The 23,179-nt window shown below is 53.5% G+C and overlaps 1 protein-coding gene across 1 annotated transcript in view; it reads left to right on the forward strand.

Moving 5' to 3' along the window:
• The window catches only part of TRAPPC9 (trafficking protein particle complex subunit 9), a 167,114-nt gene that overhangs the window by 25,586 nt on the left and 118,349 nt on the right, over positions 1-23,179 (forward strand). Inside the window, exons 6-12 of the mRNA XM_081111710.1 lie at positions 521-642; positions 2,251-2,376; positions 4,835-5,051; positions 9,943-10,086; positions 17,503-17,629; positions 20,057-20,202; positions 21,847-21,932. Coding sequence (XP_080967836.1) covers positions 521-642; positions 2,251-2,376; positions 4,835-5,051; positions 9,943-10,086; positions 17,503-17,629; positions 20,057-20,202; positions 21,847-21,932 — 968 coding nt within the window. The remainder of the gene's footprint in view (positions 1-520; positions 643-2,250; positions 2,377-4,834; positions 5,052-9,942; positions 10,087-17,502; positions 17,630-20,056; positions 20,203-21,846; positions 21,933-23,179) is intronic.

Here is a 23,179-nt window from a genome sequence, read left to right on the forward strand (position 1 = left end):
GTGTGAGGCTCAGGGATTAGGGGGTTCCGCTTGTTCACAGAGGTTGGCTAAACACAGAGCATGGCAGCCACAGGAAGGTCTGGTGTTTATAAGTTACATTCTTTTCTGAGTGCTGGACAGTTGGAAATGCTTTCAAACAGTGTATCTCCGTCTCAGGACACAGTGGCCCGCAGCTGTCGGAGCTTAAGGCCGGGAGGTAACGCGTGCTGGCCGCATGGTGTTCAAGTCCACCTCGCTAGTTAGTGTAGGTGTGCTGCTTCTACAGAATGCATTTCAGGCTCTTTGAGAAAAATTTCAACAGGGAGGAAAACTTATTGTGAGCTAATTAACATTTAATACGATGCTTGGGTGGTGAGACTATTCTAGGGAGCGTGTGAGCTATGCGGACTTTTCAGATAATTTCATTACTTACATTTCAGCAGGCGATGTGTGTTACCTTGTGTGTGCCCCTCTTTTAGACTCACAAGGAAACGAGACTGAAAAGAAAAAGATTGTTTCTTTCCCTTCTCTCGGTGTGCAGGTGCCCTCACCACCAACGGCATAAACCCTGACACCAGCGCTGAGATCGGACGCGCCAAGAACTGCCTGAGCCCCGAAGACATCATCGACAAGTACAAGGAGGCCATCTCCTACTACGGCAAGGTGCGGCCTGGGCGCCTCCGCCAGCAGTGCGCCTTCAGCCCCCTTCCCGGCTCACAGCGGGCAGAGCTGAGTGCCTTCCTTCTTTCTCTCCGTAACTCCGGCAGGTCTCCCTATGCATTTACACTCATCACAGGTTCCTCTCCAATGATCAAAGTGCTCAGAGCTGAGTCCTGCTGCTGGGGAGACAGATGGAGAGAGGGGGGTGGCGTGTGTAGGTTTTTGAGCACCATAGTGGCTGCCTGTGGACTGCGGCTCCCCCGAAGCACCCCGGGTAGACCAGGCGGCTCTGACACGAGCAGGAGCCGCGCTCTCCCTCCTCGATGGCAAAGCCCTGTGGTGGGTCCGCTTTGCCCCTGAGTCTGAATAAAGCTGAGTGGCTGCCCAGAGCACTGTGCCAATGAGAATTGCAGACGTCACCTCCATGGGAAAGGCTTGCTGCACGGGCACAGGGGAGCCTGGAGAGGAAAGAGTGGACTCTGGAGTCTGACAGCCTGCAGGTCGTCCCACACCTGACGTTAGTCAGCATACACGACCGCACTGAGCTCCAGGGTTCTCTCTCAGGATGGGCATTCCAGGGTTTCTGTAACCAGGGTAATTGCGCACATACAGCCAACCACAGTGCCAGCCTCATTCTATTGCTCATGAAAAACTAGTCCTCATCTCTTCCTCCTCACCCCAGTTTTCTGCAAGACTCCTTGGTCCTCGTGTGTGTGATACAGCTAGGAAAAGAAAGTCAGTGCCGTGCCTGTGCCTAGCTGTGTTTTTATTCGTTTGCTTCATTTTCCTCTTGTCTCCGTTCCTGCTCACCTCCTCCACCGCAAGAGGCTGGGACTTTCCTGAGCCACCCAGACACGGGTTAGAGCTGCCCTGGGGGCTGGCCCATCACCGGGAACTGACAGCGACATAAAACATACCTGTGCACTTCCGGGATTTGATGGTATTTGATTTGTACACACGCACGCCAGGCTGCCTCCCACTTTCTGAGGGAGAAGCACCGCCTTGGTTTTTAGTCACTGAGGTGGCAGCGAAGTTCTTGCCTGCTTCATCGGTGCTTTTTACGGAGGTGTGAAGGGAAGCTCACAGGGCCTTTTCTCTCTCGTATCCATCTGTCCTTCACCCCAGGATTGAAGAAGCAGGATCAAGTAACTGGGAAAGAGCAGATCAGAAGGACGGAAGCCTTTAAGTAGAGGACAGGGAGCTAGGCTTTTTGCAACAAAGTCACATGAATTTGATACAGGGAGCTAGAATTTTTGCAACAAAGTCACATGAATGAACTCGGCTGCCTTAAAGCTCAGGTGTGAGAGAGGGATTCTAAAAGTGTCTTAGAGATGAGAGGTGGAAATGACTTGAGTAGCAGAGTAGCCATTGATAACATTTTGAAGTTTTGTAACACATCCAGCTATTGTGGTTGTATCAGTTGAACAGATGCGAACATATTTATTAGTACATGGGCATCGTAGGTCCCTCCTTTTGTCCCCCTCAGGGATAGACATTCTGAAGCACATCTGCCCCCTTGGGAGGGGTACATGGTGGGTGCTGCTGCTGCAGGTCCTCGAGTCAGACCATCTTCCTTCCTCTTTTCTGACGGAGGGCCCTCTCTCCCTGCAGTACAAGAATGCGGGAGTGATTGAGCTGGAAGCGTGCGTCAAAGCTGTGCGTGTCCTGGCCATTCAGAAGCGGAGCATGGAGGCTTCCGAATTTCTCCAGAATGCCGTTTACATTAACCTCCGACAGGTGGGTGTCTTAGCCCCTTGCCCCCAAACCCTCCCCCTCCCCTGAGGTGGAAGTGAGTGCAGTCTTCTGTTCCTTAGTTATCACTGATCCGTCCACACTGCTGGGATTCGGGGTGGTGGGATTCAGAACTCGCTATCCTGAGTGTGGTTATTGTGCATCATTCTTTAAAAATTATTTTTATTGATTTCACAAAGGAAGGGAGAGAGATAGAAACACCAATGATGAGAGAGAATCATTGATCGGCTGCTTCCTGCACGCTCCCTAGTGGGGATCGAGCCTGCAACCCAGGCATGTGCCCTGAACAGGAATCGAACCTTGACCTCCTGGTTCATAGGTCTATGCTCAACCACTGAGCCACACCAGCTAGGCATGCTGCTTCTTTATGTTACAGTATTTCACTTTCAAAGTCCAGGACTCGCTCTCCTTCCAAATTTCTAATTTTTGCTTGGAGAAGCAACTTCGCCTCTGACAGCTTTGCGACCTTGAACGGTCTGTGTGCCTCTCACCTGACGTTTGTCACTTGTGATGCAGTTGCCATTGTTACCCCGTCTGGATGTCAGTCCTCTTTTCACAGCAGCTTCCACAGTGCTGCCTCCGTTGAATCTGGGTGTGTTTTTAATCAGACAAAATCATGAGGAAATTTTTTTACGGGTTGCTAATGCCAAACCCCAAAATTCCTAGTCTAGGAAGATTTAGACATTTAGCTAACTTGGATTTTCGTGGTAGGGCAACCAGACTGAAACACTGCGCTGTTTACTTAAAATATGTGGGAATTTGCTGCTGTTTGGAACAACTCTTGCTCTGTTTGCTTGATCTTCAGGGTGAGCACTAGGGGGCAGCAGAGACACGCCAGAGGGACGATACCAGGCTTTCTGAGGCCAGCGTGGATGCGGGTGCTGATGTGGGGTGAATGTTGTCCCCACGCCACACTCGGCTTTAGTTGGCTCATCGGGCTGTTTGCTTGCCAGATGAGCAGACAGCAGACTAATGAGTCCTGCTGGGAATTTACAATAACGAAATAGAGGGTCTGCAGTTTTTCTGAAATGCACAAGGTTTTTGTTCCTGACCAAGTGTGTTCCTTGTTGCGAATCTGCATATTGGGAATGACGGCATTCACTTCTTCCTGGCATGTTACAAGTTCTAAATGATGTAATAATGCGTATGAAGGGCTTGGCACACTGCTTGGCACGTGGGAAATGTTCGCAGTAGGCGGTGGGACCTGGAGGTACAGGGCGGGCTGGGTGGGCTCGCGGGGGCCTGGCCTGCCAGGGAGGGCACTTGTGCTCCATGTTCGTGGGTGTGTCTGGGAGGGGGTGACGGGTCCTGAACTGTGACCTGGGAATCTTACCTGGCATCTGCAAGTGTCTGGAGGGAGGGAGGTAGAGGAAGCTGGCAGGAAGACCACTGAGGCCACTGAGAGCTAATGGGGGCCCACGCGAGGGCATGGGAGTGGGCATGGTGAGGGCGGCGGGGTGGGGGGAGAGGACGGGCCTGGGCTGAAGGAGAGCAGCAGGTGGCAGGGATCCACACTGGGCTCTGTCCTCACAGAACTCTCTGGGGAACGGGTTGATGGGCAAGGCGGCAGTGGGAGAGGCACTTCCTCACGCAGTGTGGCCTCGAGTGGGCGTGTGGGCCTGTGGGGGGGACCCACTCACGACGTGCCTGATACTTCCTGGCTGTGTGGCTTGCACAGACGATTAATTCCTTTCTGAGCTTCATATTTCCTTGGCTAGCTCATAGGATTGTTGCAATGATTAAATAAGTACGTTATGTTTGCTGGATAGAGTTCGTGCTTAGACACAGACGTCGTCACACCATAGGGAGGTCGGGAGAGTCTGGTTAGGTCTGGGCTTAGAAGGCTGTGCGCCAGGAAGGCTTCCTCTCAGTGAGGCTGCTGTTGCCGACAGCCCATTGCCCGGCCACCTGGCTCTGCGCGCTGTGTGGGCTGAGTTCTGTATCTGCTGAGAGTCCTGCCCACATCCCAGGGTCTGATGAACCCACGTTCCTTTCCTGATGAAGGAGCTCGAAGCCGACGCCGCGCGCGTGTGTGTGTGCGTGCATGTGTATGTGTGTGTATGTGTGCGCGCGTGCATGTGTGTATGTGCGCGTGCGCGCATGTGTATGTGTGTGTGTGCGCGCGCGTGCATGTGTGTATGTGTGTGCGCGCGCGTGCGCACATGTGTGTGTGTGTGTGTGTGTGTGTGCGCACGCGCGCGCTGTGCAGCAGATGTCTTTGTCCTGGGAGCCTGGGCTTCTCCCGCAGAGGGACGGGTTGGCTCCAGGTCAGTGGCCTCAGAGGGTCAGGGCTTCTACCCACTGACTCCACTGCTGTCCTGTCGCCTTGTGGGCACCTGCTCCTGCTCCACGTTTCATCGTGTCGCTGTTTTATGAAAAAGCTTTAAAAAAAAAAAGTTTTTATGTGTCTTTCAAAGCCTCTCCCTTCCTCCCCGTGCTCCAGCTTTCCGAGGAGGAGAAAATCCAGCGCTACAGCGTCCTCTCCGAGCTCTACGAGCTCATCGGCTTCCGGCGCAAGTCCGCCTTCTTCAAGCGCGTGGCCGCCATGCAATGCGTGGCGCCCAGCATCGCCGAGCCCGGCTGGAGGGCCTGCTACAAGCTGCTTCTGGAGACGCTGCCGGGCTACAGCTTGTCGCTGGACCCACAGGACTTCAGCAAAGGTACCGGCCGGGACTAAAACGTTGCTCTGATTCCCTTAACCCTGCCTCGTGCGAGCAGCGGCAGACTGTGTCCAGGGCCTGAGGGTCAATATTTTGGCGTGCGGGCCACGTGGTCTCGGTGGTGGCTCCCCAGCTGCTCCAGGGCGCGGATGCCGCGCTGACAGGTGTAAGCCACGGAGCTCTATTTACAGACAGGCGGCGGCCAGGCTGCTGTGTGGACGCTAGTTCGCCGTATCCCTGACTGAGAGCATGTGACAGCTAAAATTTCTGTTTTTTTTTTTTTTTTGGCCAAAATTACTTCAAAAGATTTTTCCAAAATCCTTTACAAGGAGGGATCTGGGCTTAGCAGAGCACAGGGGGACTGAGTGAGCCACAGGGCGGGCAGAGGGGCTTGTCAGGTGGCCCTCGGAGTGAGGGGACATGGGAGGGGTCAGAGATCGAAGGACTGGCAAGGGCATGAGGACAGGCTCGCCGAGGCTGGTGTGCCAGTTCCTGTGTCCGGGAGGGCCCACTGGGATGGAGCTGCCCTGACTTCTGTCCTCAGGGCCCCGGGGGGAGACCTGGAGGCCCAGGGCCAACACTGTCCTGCTCTGTAGCTGAGTGCGTCCCTCCTGAATCGGGCCCACATAGGCCCTGCCTTTCTGAGGCTTTGCGGGCTGTGCCCGTGCCCTGGTTTTCTAACACTTCCCTGTGGGGTTGACACGTGTCTTGTTCGGATGTCGTCTGTGACTGGGCTCATGGAGCTGGGGAGTGATTCTGTCTCTGTCAGTCCCTGGCTGTGTCTCAGCCCCCGGGAGGGGCGTTAGCACGTCTTGGTTCTTGCCTCGTGCTGGACGCGGCCCCGCGTGCTGAGGGTAAACACGTGGCCACGTGGACCTGGCCGTCTTCCAGACCCTCGTTCTCACCCAGACACCAGGGCAGATGTTCTCCACCTGCCCTCGCCTGCTCTCCGTCCTCTGATTCCTGTCCCCGTGACCTCCGAGAGCCGCCTGCCGAGCACCTGCCGGTGGCTGGCGCTGTAGACGGGCTGTGACGCTGTGTCACACAGGCGCGCTGTGAGCTCAGCACCGGCTCCTCCCAGGCGAGGAGCGCAGGCGTGCACGGCGCTCCCCCAGCCCGTCCTCGTTCTCGCTCGGCACCCTGGTGGGCGTTTAACCAGCACCTCAATCCAGGCTTTACCCTCAGGACAGCCTTGCCCCAGCTGTGGTCACACAGCTTAGTTTCCCAGAGCGCCGAGCCACGTGGTGTTTAACCGAATGGCGTCTGAGAGCCTGCGGACAGCCGCACAGGAGCTGTTTCTATAACGTTTTACCTTCCTGGGCTGGTTGCCTGAGGTTCTGAGAGGCCATTTGTCGGTCTTCTGACGGCCCGCCTTCTCTGGAGCGCTCTTCCCTGTCGCTCGCCCGCTCACTGCCTGTCACCCTCGGGTCCCACTCAGGCCTGTTCAGGGCGGCCCCGCAGCGGAAGCGCAGCCTCAGTGGACTCTTTCCCCTTCGTTGGCTTCCGCTCTTCCCTGTCCACCTCCCCTAACTCGTAAATACATTACAAATAAATTGGGGCGTTTTCCCCACTGCCTCTCCCCAGCCTGTGGGCCTGTCAGGCCGAGACCCCTGACTCTCACCGTGCCCAGCACGGGGCAGGTGTCCCGCACATACGTGTAATGTGGGAGCCGCCTCATGAGCAGCCACAGTGCCAGGTGTTCGTTTACATTTACTGAGTAGAGTTTGTTTCTTGATCTAATTTTTGAATCAGGTGAATGGAATGTGTTTCTCCCCCCTTTTTATTGCATTTATTGGGGCGACACTGATTAACCAAATTATTCAGGTTTCAGGGCATAATTCCACAACACGTCACCTGGCACTGTGGGTGTGTTCACCCCAAGGCTAGTCTCCGTCCAGCCAGCACCAGTTATCCCCCTTGTCCCCTCTCCCGTCCCCTCCTGCAATCACCGCACGAAACATGTTTCTTTTGAAAAATAAAGCACATGTGCACACCTCCCAGTGCCTAGGTCAGCCGTGGGCAAACTACAGCCCGCGGGCCGGATCCGGCCCGTTTGAAATGAATAAAACTAAAAAAAAAAAAAAAAAAAAGACCGTACCCTTTTATGTAATGATGTTTACTTTGAATTTATATTAGTTCATACAAACACTCCATCCATGCTTTTGTTCCGGCCTCCGGTCCAGTTTAAGAACCCATTGTGGCCCTCGAGTCAAAAAGTTTGCCCACCCCTGGCCTAGGTCCTTTTCCTTAGCCTCCGTCTCAGGAGGGGACATTCGCCAGCAGTTTGTGAAAGATTCGGGAAACAAGATGGTAGTCGCGGGAGATCAAATAAAGGAAGAGGGTAAGTGTCAGCTGGATGTGCTGATAAGAAGGAATCAGAATCCCTCCACACCTGTCTCCGCGGTGCCCTGGGCCGCTTCAGCCCTCTCTCCGAGAGTTCAGAGGAAATCTGCTCAAGCCCCGAGCCTGTGAAGAAAAGGTGGACTGGATTGTCAGGACCTGAAATGTATTTCTGCCTATTTCTTGACATGAGCGTTTTCACTCGCTGCTTCCGCACGGTCCACAGAGCAGCGCAGGTGTGCCGCGTGCTGCCGGTTCTCGGTGGCACGTTGTCATTTTGGTCTTTGTGTGGCTGTACATGGAGATTTTCCATCAGCCCTTTGGCTCAGCCTTTTCCTGGGCAGTGGATTACATTCCCCGGGAGCTCTGAGGAAGGAGACCGGCAAGGCAGGGGGTTGCGGAAAGGCAGAGGTGATGTGATCAACTCTCACATTGGTGAGCTTCTTAAATACAAGAGTGTTGAAAACTTTATTGCTGGGTCCTCTGTTGCAAATCTGTCTTAAAAATGAAAAGATTTAAGTTTTTATAGGAGAAGCAATTTGACTCACACAGAAATGACAACTCACACACTATTCAGTGTTAAGGAAATTTATACTCAGTCTTACTCATAATTGCCTGTGGTAGGAAGTGGATCATTATCTATTTAAAAGAAAATCAGCAAAATGATTTTCCGAGTTCTAAAGCAAGAAAGCCTCCTTCATACAGTGGTGTTGAGATTATTTAAATTGGATCATTTTGAATTTATGGCGAGGTTAGTCACGACATCAATTTCAGCGTCTCAATCCTTTTTAAAGTGGCTTGTTTTGCTCGGTGGATATGGCTCAGTGATTGAGTGTTGACCTGTGACCCAGGAGGTCATGGTTTGATTCTGGTCAGGACACATGCCCAGGTTGTGGGCTTGATCCCTAGTGTGGGGTGTGCAGGAGGCAGTCGATCAATGATTCTGTCGTCTTGATGTTTCTCTCTCTCTCCCTCCCTCCCCTGCCTCTCTGAAATTAATAAAAAAATATATTTAAAGCTGCTTGCTTTGTGTCAGCGTTGGGTTCTAGCTTCTGCTGACAATGTGGAAACAATCCAGGGACTTGCCTTTCTCTCATTGGGCCACGTCTGCTTGTTTATGCCCCCCCCCCACCCCCATTTGTCCTTTGCTGAGGTATTTTACAGCCGGTCCCAGAAATCATGTCCTTTTCCCCTGCACAAATGTGTCTGCGTGTCTGTAAAATGGGCGTGTCTCTCAGCAGGTGTCCCATCCGATTCCCAAGCTGGCTGAGTACCAGCTGTGTGCCAGCTTCCTGCCAGGCATCACGGGTCCCGGGTGGGTAAGACAGTCCTAGTTCACAGGGAAGGGAAGGACAGACAGAAACAAACACGGGAGTTTACAGGTGCCTCACTGCACCTGCCAGATAACTCCCACGGTGGCACTGTGTGCGCGGTGCCGTGGGAACACACAGCAGGACTGGTCCACTGTGTGGGCAGGACAGAGGGCGAGGAGGCTGCTAGGGGCAGTGAGGGAGGAACCTCTGATTGGAGCCTTAAGCCCTTTCCCCCAACTTTTCTACAAGCCCCTTGACCTGGGCACACCACACTGCGGGGTGACCTATTTGGTTTGGGTTCCTGGGACCACTATCTTCTTCACGAAGGATTTGAAGGTGAAAAAAACCTAAGACTAGTAGTTGTTGCCCAAAGGAGAATGTAATAAATCAGTCTGAAGTTCTTTGATTTTACAGAGGTCCTTTCCACGCCCTGGCCAGTTGCTCAGTGGTTAGAGCGTTGGCCCAGGGACTGGCGGGTCCCGGGTTCAATTCTGGTCAAGGGCACGTACCTCAGTTGCAGGCTTGATCCCTGGCTCTGGATGGTGAGAGGGCAAGTGCAGGAGGCAGCCAATCAATGTATCTCTCTCACATTGATGTTTCTCTCTCTGTCTCTCCCCCTCCCTTCCAGTCTCTAAAAAAAAAAAAAGATGGAAAAAATATCCCCAGTAAGGATTAAAAGAAAAAGAGATCCTTTTCACCGGCTGTGCAAACAGTTTCCCCACCTCTAATGTCACGTACACTGAATCATTTTGGAGGGGTGGCCACAAAAGTTTGCTGATAACCTTGTTTCTAGTTTATCTGCTTTTCTGTACGTTTGTTCTACTTCAGAGAAATACTGTGCTTTTGAATGTCATGTCCTTGGTTGTTGGTAACAAAACCCACCAAATATCAGTATTCTGTTGAAAAAAAAAAAAAAGAAGTATGCCCAACACTGGTATATGCTGTCGAAAATGTAATCTTTTTTCAACCTTGTTATAATTATTTCAAAATGGGTTACTTAAAAAATTGTCTCTTTGCAGAAGAAAGTGTAATATGAACCAGGTAATGCATGAAAAAAGTACCACTTTAGAGTTCATTTCTGAGCTAAACAAATGGAACGTCATCTGCTGCCCTGGGAGTGTGACGGTGGAGGCATTGTGTTTGGACCCTCGAGGCTCACACATTATATAGACGTGTCAGTCCCATGCCCATCCTGCTGCTCGTCTCTGATCTGTGACTTTGTGTGGCTTTGGTGGCAGGCACGCATCGAGGCTGGGCTGCTGTGCAGATGCGCCTGCTTCACGAGCTGGTCTACGCCTCCCGGAGGATGGGGAACCCCGCCCTGTCCGTCAGGCACCTGTCCTTCCTGCTGCAGACCATGCTGGACTTCCTGTCGGATCAAGGTGAGTGCTTCCAGACTTAGTTTTTTCAAGCAGCTACGCATGAGAGCTCTCTGGCTGCTGGGGTCCCGTATGGAATTCTGGCTGCGGACCGGTGACTAGCTCCCCGTGGCCTGGCGGTGATGGAGGCGCAGTGTCTGCGTGGCAGCTGGTCCGGGTGGAATCCTCGCTGGGCCTTAGAGTTTAGGGTGCCATCCTGATCCCTGGCACTTGACCCTTTTCCCTTGGGTCATGGGCTCGTTCTTGCCTGGTGCCACCTTCCTACATACCTCCCTTCATTTTTTTCTAGGCAGCCTTTCTTGGTCGCCCTAGAACAGCTTGGATTCCTCTGAAATGTTCTCCCTTGAGTGTGGAACGTGCCCATTGGAGCACTTGTCATCCCTATATGTCCATCACTTACTTAATCGCCACTCCCCATGGAAGCTGTAAGCTCCTGGAGGCAGGTGTCCACCTGCTTGTGTCCCATCCCGTCACCCAGTGGCATGCTTGGCACTCACATGTTGCCAAGTGCATGAATAATTAATGCTTTTCCTTTTTAAAAATCAACTTGATTGAGGTTTAATTCACACACTACACAATTCACCCATTTAAAATATACATGTTTCTTTTTTTAAAAAAATATTTTTTATTGATTTCAGAGAGGAAGGGAGAGGGAGAGAGATAGAAGCATCAATGATGAGAGAGAATCACTGATTGGCTGCCTCCTGCATGCCCCCCTGCAACCCGGGCATGTGCCCTGACCGGGAATAGAACCGGGACCTCCTGGTTCATAGGTTGACGCTCAACCACTGAGCCACGCTGGTGGGGCTATGCCACTTTCTTAGGACATTCATAGACATGCACCTTGCACCAGAGTCCATTTTAAAAATCTTTTGATCACCTCCAAAAGAAGCCCTGCGCCCTAAAACTCCCAGCAGTCACGTGGGCGCGCATGTTGTGCTGGATGCATTAATATATATAAATATTTTTAAATATATTTTATTGATTTTTTACAGAGAGGAAGGGAGAGAGATAGAGAGTTAGAAACATCGATGAGAGAGAAACATAGATCAGCTGCCTCCTGCACATCCCCCACTGGGGATATGCCCGCAACCCAGGTACATGCCCCCGACCGGAATCGAACCTAGGACCCTTCAGTCCGCAGGCCGATGCTCCATCCACTGAGCCAAACCGGTCTCGGCGATGCATTAATATTAAACACCGCCTTTGGTTGGTGTTTGCTGTTACTGATAACGCCATGGTGACCACCCTCAGGTCTTCAGCTTTCTGAGCAGGAGCGATTTTATCAGGAGAGGGCTTGCCGGGTCAGCCGCGCGAGCATTTTTATTGCTGTTGCAACCTATTGCCAAATTGCCTTCTGGAAGGATGGGTCTAATTGTACTGCCCGCAGCAGTGCTGCTAATCCAGTGTGTACAGAATGTTGCCTCACTGTTTTAATTTGTATTTTCTGGGTAACATGCAAAGCCGGATATTGTTTCCTCTGTTTGTTTGCTAATTGTATCTCTTTTATGTGAAACTCCTTTGCAGTCTTCTGAGTGCTTTCCTGCCTCCTGCCTCATTCGTCTGGATGAGGGAGGCAGCTCGCATCCTGACCACCGTGCTGGCGAGGTCTGTGATGCTCTGAGCTGCTAATTAAGCGGCTCGCCTGAAGTCTCCCTGGTCACTCAGGGCAGCGCCGAGTCTAGAGCCCAGCTTTCAGCCCCGGTCCCAGGGACGTATACACACTCAGTAGACAGCGCACTCTATACCATAACCACCTGGGGGTGGGCCGCAATGGGAAAGAGTGAGGGTGCCTCCCAAAAGGGTGCACTTGTTTCTGGGATAAAACTGAGGGTGTCAGGGAATCCCTTTTGAGCACTGTGACAGGTCCCCTTAGCTTACCATGGAGTTTGCAAGTGTCGCTGGAACCCTAAGCAGCACCTGCGTGTTACAGAGATTAGCTTCAGGCACCACGTGTGCATCTAACAGCCGGGTGAGGCTCCCTACATGTGACCCACAGCGACCACTTTGATTTCTTGGACATGGCAAGTTTTGTTTGCCCCCTGGAGGTGGGGTGATGACATTCTTCATTTCTTTGAAGGAAAAAGGAAACTGCTCATTGAGCTTGGAAACAGTTTCAGAACAGCCTTCCATCACAAAGGGTTTTGCTTATGGAAGAGGAAGAAGTACCCCTTTGAAAATGACAACAAAGCTGTGCATACTGCTGCATCAGTCAGGGTTCATTTCTGGGCTAAATAAATGGAACACGTACACAAAATGCATGCATAATGCTTATGTACACGCATACATAATGCATACGTACACACACATAATGCATATGTACACACGCATAATGCATATGTACTGTCAAAGAGGAAATCCACTCATACCTGCTAACACGGTGAGGCAGACTTTATTAGGAGGCTGCTGTGGGGGAGAGGCTGAGCTCAGCCCCGAACACAAGGACAAGTGGGGACGTGGAGCCGGCAGCAGCTGGAGGGAGGCGCAGATGGAAAATTACTGAGCGGAGACATCAGGGCCAGGGGGTTGGGGCCGAACTGTCCTAACAGGGTCCTTGTGAAGGCGGCCAAGGACTTGGGCCTCAAGGGCGGGATGAGGAAGTGGATCGGATGCCGGGTGATTAGATATCAAGGGTGTGGGGGGACTTGGTGAACTGATTTAGCAGGTTCTTGCTACAGCTGCCCCAGGCAGGCCAAGGACAGTCGTGGCCAGGGCCCGGGGCCGGGGCCCAGTCGGAAAGAGGCTCCGAGGATCCTGCCTACTGTTGGTGAAGGAGGGGTGCTCTGAGTGCTTACACGAGTCCCCACACACATGGCCTATGATAGGGGTTTGGCTTGTGTTCCGTGTGTGCTGCCGGGTCCTGAGGCCCTCGGCAGGCGGCCGGGAAGGGATGGTGGGTGTGAAGGCGGCAAGGACCAGCTGGAGCCTGCCAGGCAGAGCGGGACCCCAGGGGTGGAGTGGACCGTGCCGGCTTCTCAGCCGCTCCCAGTCCCCAGCCCCCAGCTCTGTAGGAGAGATGGGAGCCCTTGGCTGCTCTACCCGCCTGGCCCAGTAGAGGAGAGGCCAGGCCGGAGGCCTCCGCCCGCAGGGTCTGAGCACCCGCTGCTCGTCCCTGTGTGGTCAGGTCCCTGGAGCACCAGCTCAGCTGCGCGGGGAAGCGGATTCAGGGGAAAGGGATTCAGGGGTGTGACTTCCAGCCAGACCAGCCGGCACCCCAGGGAAGGCTGGACCTTGGGGTTTGGGCCCTGTCCACCTTCAGGAGGCACAGGTCAATCTGCACTGAGAAGAGCATTGTGTCTTTTTTCCTTCTCTCTCTGCATATTTGATAGATATTTCACCACTTGTTTTAATACCAGGGGCGACTTGGTGTTTGTTTTCTGTGGCACGCCCCCGCACACAGGCCTAGATGAGCTAGACAGGAACATCCCCAACCACGTCCTCCCCTGCCCTGCCGGACACCCACTGAGAGCGTGTGTTTTGTGAGTGGGAGTGCGTCGCGCTGTGAAGAGAATCAGGAGTGGAACGGCCCATTCCTTTACAGGCTTTTTGTTTTTACACATGGAGCAGGTAGCTTTCTGGTTGGGTGTGCAGTTGCAGTGGCCCCTTCGGGCTCATGAAGGACACATGCTAAGGTCTCTAGGAGCGCTGTGCGGGGAATAAGGGACCAGGAAGAGGCCAAGAGTCACGCCGGAGGAGGCTTCTCCATTTCCTTCCTATAAATAGTCATCGATCATCTCGCACGTGGTGGATCCTGGGTGGAAGCGAGCAGCGTGAGAGGTGACCTTAGATCTGAGCTCTGTGGTGCTCGGGGACAGTGCCCAGCAGGGCTATGCCAGGTCAGAGTCACAGTGAGTTCCAGGTGCTCCTGTGCACCGGGCACCGCTGTGCCATTGAACATGGGCCGCCTGCAGAACAGCGGGCTCGGGCTCCAGGGGTGCAGCTGGGTGCTGATGACAGCCCCATGCCCGGCTGAGGTGTAGACTTGTCCTGTGGGCGGGTGAGAGGGGAGTCTGTCAGCGTGCTCGTCATGTCACCTCCTTCCTCCCCTCCTCTTTCTCCTCCTTCCTCCCTTCCCTCTTTTCTTCTTTCCTTCCTTCTTCCCCTTCTCCTCCTCCTTCCTCCCTCCTCCCTTCCCTCCTTCCTCCCTTCCCTCTTCTCTTCTTTCCCTCCTTCCTCCCCTTCTCCTCCTCCTTCCTCCCTCCTCCCTTCTGTCCTTCTTCCCTTCCCTCTTCTCTTCTTTCCCTCCTTCCTCCCCTTCTCTTTCTCCTTCCTCCCTCCTCCCCCTTCCCCTCCTCCTTCCCCTTTTCCTTCCCTCCTCCTCCATTATCCGTGTGGTTAGGAAGGAAGATGCAGAGAACCGCCTGGTCACTGCCCAAGAGTCTTGAAGTCCCTGAGCACCCCCTGTTCTGTGGGGAGCAGTTTTTCCCAAATCAGATCTGTGACTTGCCACCCAGGAGGTTTCTCGTGGTTTGTAAAATTATACACATGGGAAGTCATGCCTCAGTGTACGAGCCATGTCCCCTTTAGGTACAGGTTTAGTAACAGCTTTTATTGTTCATTCATTAACTAACTTTCACCTGCCAACGGTAAAGATTCTGGGAAAGTCGGGCGGGGTACATCCACTCTGTGAAGCTTGGGAGGGAAATGGCGGCACAGAGACTTGGGCCTCAGGGATTCAGACAGGAAATCGTTTGTTTTGTGTGTGAAGTGCTTTTATTGAAAAGAAATGCCCGAGGCTGATGGGAATCTGAGTTTGCCGGTGCCCGGTGTGGTGCCACGTGAGCCAGTAGGAGGCCGACAGTCAACGCGGGGCTGTGCTAGAGGCTAGAGGAGTGTTGTGAAATACGCATGAAATAGCTTTAGAGGAAAGGGCAACTGACGGCTGAGCGTGCGAGGGGGGTGCACTGAGCTGGGGCCAGATCCTGCCAGCCTCAGGGTGCTCCTCTGTAAGGTAGGGACGACAGTGGCACCGCACACGACGTTTCAGGGCCTAGTTATGGAGATGACGCATGTGAAGGGCCTGCCCGGGGCCAGCAGTAGCAAGTCCTCTTAAATGCCAGTCGCTGCCCGCCTGTCGCTCCTCAGCCCAGCCCAGCCCAGGACAGCTGCGGGGATCCCCTCGGCCACAGCGCAGGCCCCCAGAGTTCCTCCTGCACCGACATGGTCTTTGCTCACGCAGAACGTTTAGAAACCCTGGTTTTCCTTACCGAGCTGCTGTGGAAATTCAATTATAAGTGTTTATTTTATTTTTATTATATAAATAACGTATGCTCCCCTTAGAAATCTTGGAAAACGTAAACAGAGAGAAGAAAGTTATGCATGGCCTGCACAGGCCAACACCCTGGCATTGCTGTGTAGTTCTCAATATTGTTTTCTATTCTTTTAAAAATTGGATTATTTTAAAATTGAATTTATTCATAAATATAGTTTTGCATTCTGGTTTTCCACAGAATGTAACAGACATTTCCCATATGATGGCAGAGCTTTGTAAGCGTCGTTTTTAGTGGCGCCTGAATGTGCGTCCTATCACTGTGCCTCATCTTCTCCCGCCATGCCTTCATCATCGGATATGCAGCTTCTTTCTAATTATGCACCAAGTCTTCCTTCTCCAGGCAGCTCCCCTCCGGGTGCCATCCTGGGGTCTCTAGAGACCCTTGAATAGTTTCTAGGTGGTGCTTTACCTGGGTGATGAGACAGGAAGCCGATGGCTTGAAATAATTGCCTTTCATTGTGGTAGATCATGTTGATGTACTTGAAGAGAACGAGGGAAATATTTAATCTCCCGCTGTGCTTGAATGGCTGCTGATCAGGGCCCCAGAGGTGTCGCTGTGTAAACCAAGTGAGTCACAGGTGCAGGCAGTGCCACGGAGGCGTCAGCGTGGCTCGCCGTGTTGCAGCCCGTCCGCGTTCTGCTGAGGGGCTGGTCCGGGGAGGGCGTGTCCACCCTGCTGGCCTGGCAGGTCGCTCATCAGCGTAGCGGTGGCAGGTGACCGCTCCGAGCCTCGTAGCTGGGCCGAGGAGCTGCCGGGGTGTTTTTGCAGAGTGAAGAAAAGCAGAGTTGGTTTTTCTTGCTACGTAAGATGTTTAACTGGCTGAGTATCATGTTTCCAGCGATCTGTGTTGTCTTCTGCGTTTTCACTTATTGGGGCAATCGTCAAACAGAAGAGGCCGGAAGTCACCCTCATTTCCCGGGGCTCCGTGCTCCCGTCTACCAGCCAGTTTCTGATACCTCATCGCATTTGTCCTTGGTCACTGTTGACACGGGAGACAGGCTCAGAAGGTTGGGTGGCTTCCCCACGGTGCGCACAGCAGCCAGGGAGGACAAGCCTTCAGCGGACCAGGTCCGACTGCCTTGCCGTGGGCCTCCCCTGGGCGCCCTGCTACTCTTCTCTCCAGGTCTGTCTGCAACGACAGAGGAAACAATGGCCGAGGAGTGAGCCCCGAACTCCCCCCTCGCCCCCCAACTTCCTTGATTTTTCTAAACAGCATAGTGCCAAGACCACAGACACATGATCTTTGACAAGCCATCTGACGTCACTTGGCTCTGCCTTTTCCTCTGCGACACGGACGCAGCGAGGCCTACCTGCCTGGGTTGCCATGTGTTGTTTTTTGTGAAATATATTTTATTGATTTTTACAGAGAGGAAGGGAGAGGGATAGAGAGAAACATCGATCAGCTGCCTCCTGCACACCCCCTACTGGGGATGTGCCCGCAACCAAGGTACATGCCCTTGACTGGAATTGAACCCGGGACCCTTCAGTCTGCAGGCCGACGCTCTATCCACTGAGCCAAACCAGTCAGGGCTGCCATGTGTTTTAGGCTGGAAAGTGCGTTCGTGGGGGTCGCACTTACAGTCTGCGAGCAGGTAGGGGAGCACGTCGCAGACACAAGCAAACGCCATGATGGTCACCGTGTTCTCTTCCTCCCTCCTAGGGACAGGGTGGGCTGGGTGGGAAAATGGTCGTCTCACAAGGCTCCCTTTCGGCATCAGAAATGTAGACCTGAACTTTCTCTCTCGAATATCGTTATGTGGACGGACGCAGACTCCTGGGGTGGGCCTGGCATTTGGCTTGGACCTGGGGACTGCTGGACAAGTGTTGGCTCAGGAATAAACATGCCGGTCTGCGTCCTGTCCGCCGGCTGACTTTCCTGGGAAATGCATCTAGAAGACAGAAACTTAGTTTCCCGTTACCCACAGGCCCTGAACGGAGCCGCTGCCAGTGGCCGTCTAAATACATCGAACAAAGCTCCCACTTTCTTTTGGTCTCTTGTGGTCGCTGCCCCTTTATCGCTGTCAGAAGATGGGGCTCATTGAACTGTCAGGGTTTGGGTTGAAAAGTTTACTTTTGCTTAAATAAAGTAAAAGCTTCCCACATTGACTTTGGTCTCACCTTTGTTTTATTTCTATTTTCTCTTCAGAAAAGAAAGACGTGACACAGAGCCTGGAGAGCTACACGTCCAAGTGCCCTGGGACGATGGAGCTCATCACCCTCCCGGACGGCCTCAGCCTGCCGCCTGTGCCCCTCACCAAGCTGCCCATCGTCAGGTAGGGCGGCTGGCGAGTGCGGGAGGTGTGTGTCACGCTGGGCCCATCCTCAGCCCTGGTCGTGAACAAGGCCTTTGGATGAGTCTCCATTTGTCGCTGGCTGTCTATTGTCTCGTCGGACCTCATCAGCAGTCCTAGCAAATGTAAGGGGTGTCCCGGGGATGAGAGGATGGCCAGCATGTTCAGAGCCCGGGTTTCTGGGCTGCCCAGGGGCCTGTGCCAGGGGCTGCCACACCCAGACCAGTCACTCCTCCCCGGGTTCAAGCCAAGACGGCCCAACTGAAGTATAAGCACCTTGTTTTATCCCTGCAGGACCCTCCACACATGAGCATGTACATAAAAGCCAGCCCGACTGTTACTGCCCAGACGGTCATGTGGGTTGTGTGCACACTGCCAGCCACGGATTACTGAAGGAGAAATGAGCGGAGTGGAGATGCCATTGACAGAAAGCCAGTGGGCCTGTCGTTGGCCTGGGGTTGGGGGAGGGATGGCTGATGGTGGTTGTTTTTTATGCACCAACATTGAACTCCTTCAGCCCGGTGAGAGCTCTGCAGTTAATGAGGCCGTTTTTATTGATGAGGATCAAAACCCTCCAGTCAGAATGAGCTTCGAGTTGCTTTGAGTGGCTTTGGTGCTTTTAAAATGTAAACTCTTAAGTTAATTATACTGTTTGAGGAAGGATTACAGACCTTTATTCAAAAAGGGGCCCGGAGGCCACGCTAGTCAGGGTGGTTTTCCTTGTTGTCTGAAACGGGGCAAAGCCAGCCTCCCAGTGTTAGGAGGAGGCTCCCACGGCCCCACCAGGGTCCTCCGTGGCCCAGCCCTTCCGTCCCGCTGAGTATCACCCAGCCCATCACCTCCCTCTGGGGTGTTTGAAGATAGTGAGATGTGCACAGCAGCATTCAGGAGTCTGAGGGGGTGGTCCCATCACCAGCCTGGCTGGGGTTCATGCCCTCTCTGGCTGTCTCAGCCATGTGGGCTTAGAGGGGTGGGTGCCCTCCACACTGTCCCAATGTGGGCAGAGATGGTGAGTTTTCGTCATGCCCGTCTGCAGAGCTCTCCACTGGGTCTCAGGTGTGTTTCTGCTGTGAGTTAGGTCGGTGGAGTGAAAAGCAAGGGAGAGAGGTGAGTTCTTTCCCGGGCGGGCGCCCCTCTCTGCCAGTTTGTATCACTTTCCTGGTTAGTGTTCCGCCATTGCTTTCACGGCCCCAGTTAGCAACAGCATGCTGCGCGTCAGGTTTTAAAATGTTAACAGCCCCTAAAGTCTCTAAAAATACTCCCTGTCTTGGACGTCTTGTCCCTGGGATTCTGCTTTCTTGGTTGGTGGCATCTTCGAAGAACAAACATACAGTATTAGTTCTGCAGCGACTCTTGCTGCATGAAGTCAGTGCCTCGTGACTGTTTTTCCCTAGGATGCGTTTCATAAGAAGACATGGGTGCTCAATTCTGGTTGTGAGTGAATGCCATGGCTGCCCGCTGCTTTCCTTTCCTTGTCTGGCTGACCACGCCCTCCGAATTCCTTTGCATATTTTATTATTAGTTTTTTAATCCTTACCAAAGAATATTTTTTTCATTGATTTTTTTTTTTTTTTTTTGCGAGTGAAAGGGAGGGGGTTAGGAGAGAGAGAGAGAGAGAAAGAGAGAGAAACATCCATGGGAGAGAGACACGTCAACTGGTTGCTTCCCAAAAGCATCCTGACCAGGGCCGGGGGTTGAGCCTGTGACCGGGGTACGAGCCCTTGACTGGAACCGACGGGGCAGGTGTGGTGTGTAACGAGGGAGTGCACGGAAGTGGTTGCAGGGCCCGGATGTGCGCAGGCTCCATGGATTAGTAAACCTGCGGTACACGCAGGCTGGCTGGTGGGAGCGTGAGCATTGCTGAGCACCCGTCCCAGCTGGGAAAGCAGCGTAAGGTACAGCCAGGCCGATGGAGACCCAGTCATTCCCTTAACTGAAGCAACAGTGCTGCTGACCTTCACGTGTGGGCCCTGGGGCTGAGCGATCGGGGCTGAGCGATCGGGGCTGCCCTTCTGTTTGCTGTGTGGGTGCTCGGCAGGAAGGAGAGAGCAGGGAGAAGAGGGAACCTGAGTGGGGCAGCTCGAGTCCTCCCAGCAGTCTGAGGGCTCACCGCACTTCATAGACACGGGGCCCAAGTCTGGGGCCGGCCTGCCACCGGCACACGGTGCTGCGCAGTGCAGTTCAGGTTTCAACCGGGCCTCCGACTGCAGGGTCACCGCCCCGTCCTGGGAGGGTCCGGGCCACCGTGTGCAGCATTCGCGCTGTCCTGCCGCCTCGGAGCAATTTCTTCTCCTCAGTTTGTTTGCTGTGGGATGCACTGTTCTGCCGACACAGTCTGCTGGGTGGTATTTCCGCTGAAACCAAGCTGACAAGGCAGGTGACGTATTTCTGTTCCATTTGAAACTGTAGGCATGTGAAACTGCTGAACCTCCCTGCCAGCCTCCGGCCACAGAAAATGAAGAGCTTGCTGGGTCAGAACGTGTCCGCCAAGAGCCCCTTCATCTACTCGCCCATCATTGCCCACAGCCGTGGGGAGGAACGGAGCAAGAAGATCGGTAGGACCGTCCTCCTGGCTTTCGAGCTTCACGCGTGTGCAGGCATCTGTACAGAGCAGTCTCTCCTCTCGGCTTATCAGTTCACTGCCTCCGTCGGGCAGTTGTCATAGATCTGACTTTTAAAAATCTGTTTCACGAAAGGGGATGTTTGTGGGAGTTGTAGAGGCCAGAGGGCCTCTGTTAGCGGAGACTCATGTGAACTGCAGAGGGCAGTAAGCGGAGTGATTTCCAAGGCCTGGCGTGGCTTCCGAGCCACTGGGGATGAACGGCTGACTCCATTCATGGTTGGGTGGGGATACGGACAGAGGCGGGCCCTTGGCGCCTGGGGCTGTGCGGCTGCAGGGTCAGCCCCGGGGCCGGCCCTGCCCCTCTTTTTTCCTCTCCCGGCTTAAGAAATTGTCGAGGTTTCATTTTATGAAAATAATCCTCTGTGCTGCATTGCAGTGATCCTCATAACTGCAGGCGCTACAGGCATCCTGGTCCCAGTTTACAGACAGAAAACAAGACGGCAAATCTAAAATCGCCTGCCTGGGTAGAGCTCGGATGTGGCTGAGCTCAGGCCCCAGCCAGGTCAGTGGTCACAGCCAGGGCATCTCCTTTAGCACCTGGCTCCCCATCACAGCGAGAAGCACCTGCTCACCTGGACTGAGGATGCATTCAGTGGGTGAGGCAAGATTTTTTCTGAGATGTAACAGAAGCTGCAGCCAGAATGCATATTATTGGTTGAACACCCATGGGTAGGAAAATGTAATTTACATTCTGTGGCTTCTTTCTCTTTGGTAATATACTCATCAGCTAGGACCTGCCTAGAGGTTTGAAGAATCACGTATCTTTAGGCCACAATTCCAGTCTCCATGAACGAGTCTTCTTGTATGATTGGGGGAGTTGTATAATTGACACCCCTCTTCTCTTGCCAGCTGTCAGCCAGGCCGCTCTCAGCTCCTCCAGGCTGCTCTTGGGGCTTTGCCACATGGCCTCCCATAGGCCTTCTCTGGCTTTGAGTCTTTTCTTTCAGGATTCACCTGATTAAACCAGGCCCACCCAGGGTACTCTCCCTTTTGATTAACCCCAAGTCGACCGATTGGAGACCTTAGTCAGTCTGCAGAATCCCTTTACCTTTGTTACAGAGCAGAGCCTCCTCCTCATATGCGCACTCGGGAGAGGCTCTCCCAGGGCACCTGCCCCAGGCTGGGCGTCATCTCAGAACTCTGCCTCCCACCGGTGGTGACCTGCAGCGGCCCTGGGAGTGGTCAGGAGGAGAAGCCACTGTGTTACGGAGGGGAGCGAGAGGGGAGCAAGCTAATATGTCACTTCACTGGCCTCGGGGCCCGGGAAGCTGTGCGGCTGGCGGCTCCGCGCCCAGCTTGGTGCTATCGGGACTGATTCGGTTTTGTGAGGCTGCATTTGGCTTGATGGCGAGAATCAGTCTCTGCTGATGGCGAGAAATACCTGTCATGTGGCACCCAAGTGGCGGTAGGACCTGCTCTGGTTCCGAGAAAGCCTGTGGGGAAACCAGCTTTGCCTTGGCTACCTCATGACGATATTTATGCCCGCTGCTTCGCCGGAGAAAGGACTTGCCAGAGGAAACCATGTGAAATACACAGAGTCCCAGCTAACACATGGACCCTGTGTGTGTGTTTCTAGATTTCCAGTGGGTGCAGGGAGACGTGTGCGAAGTCCAGCTGATGGTGTACAACCCCATGCCCTTTGAACTTCGAGTTGAGAACATGGTATGTATCACCACTCATTCGACCCTTTGGGGCTGCCCACCACCTTGCTATGAAGATGTGTTTTTTACCTAAGACTTGAGGCACACATCCTAAGCTGTGCCAGGTTTTTTTATTTGCTTTGTCAGGGCTGGTCAGCTTGTAAGTGGAGATCACACCTTATCTTTCCCGAGTCTCTAGTGCCTGGTACTCGGTCGGTGTTTGAATCAGTGGACAGAGACCCCTCTGATTGGGACTCACATCATGTCTAGTTGCTTGGAAATCAGATTTGAAATCATCTTGAGGTTTGTGTGCGACGATCACAGGTCACGTTGCTGCTGCCTGATGATGAGGTGACCAAGGCTGAGGGAGAGGGTGACGTTCTCATCACTCTCCTGGGCTTTTTCTCAGCCTCGAGACCCGGGTGCTGGTCCTGTGCGCAGGGCGTTCAAGCTCACCAGGGAGCGGTGTCTGTCGGAAGTGCTCACCTGACTCCATTGTGGGAGGGGCTTTATCCTGGCTGTCGGGCTGATCCCAGTGATTCCAGGGCAGAGTCCACTGTGCAAGTCCCCTGTGTGCACGCTCACAGGGAGGCCTGCAGAGGAGGGTGGAGACGCTCGGAGTTTTCCGATCACATTCAGGGGAGGGCAGGTGCTTCGTGCAGGTGTCTGGCTGAGAGCCATGCCATGGCCAGGCCTTGGGCGGGGCACCGGGGCCCGATCCCTGCGGTGATGTGGTCAGTGCTGTGGTGTGGGGGTGCATGAGGGGCCGCAGGACCCCTGTGCAGTCAGGCAGGGATGACGACGGCTCGGCTGAGAGCACCAGGTGAGTCAGAGTTCCCAGGGGGGCGGGGCATCATTTACGGTGATGCTTAGGCCTTCAGCACATGACATAGTTTTCTGAAATCTGTGTGAGTTCTTAGAGCGTCGGCTGCATATTGAGCTGACAGTGCTGAGGCTGTTCAGAGGCGGGCCTTGGAGGGTGCTGCCCCCTGTGGTACAGGAATGTGCTGGCCTCCTGCTCGGCTTGTGACTAGGCCTCTCCAGGGACTGTCTCTTGGCCAAACAGGGAATGATAGTTGTTTAGAGGATCCTCCCCAAAGTGATCAAAGTATCATCTGCCTCCTGCTTTTTCTTATACTGTTTTTATCTTTAAAAAAGTAGCTTTTCATAAAAAATCGGTAAGAACAAAAACTAAAATAAAAATGACCACTAGGAGCCTTGGCTGGTGTGGCTCAGCAGTTAGAGTGTCGGCTGGTGCACCACAGGGTC

The sequence above is a fragment of the Myotis nattereri genome (assembly GCF_964212035.1).
Source record: "Myotis nattereri genome assembly, chromosome: 17".
Classification (NCBI taxonomy): domain Eukaryota; kingdom Metazoa; phylum Chordata; class Mammalia; order Chiroptera; family Vespertilionidae; genus Myotis; species Myotis nattereri.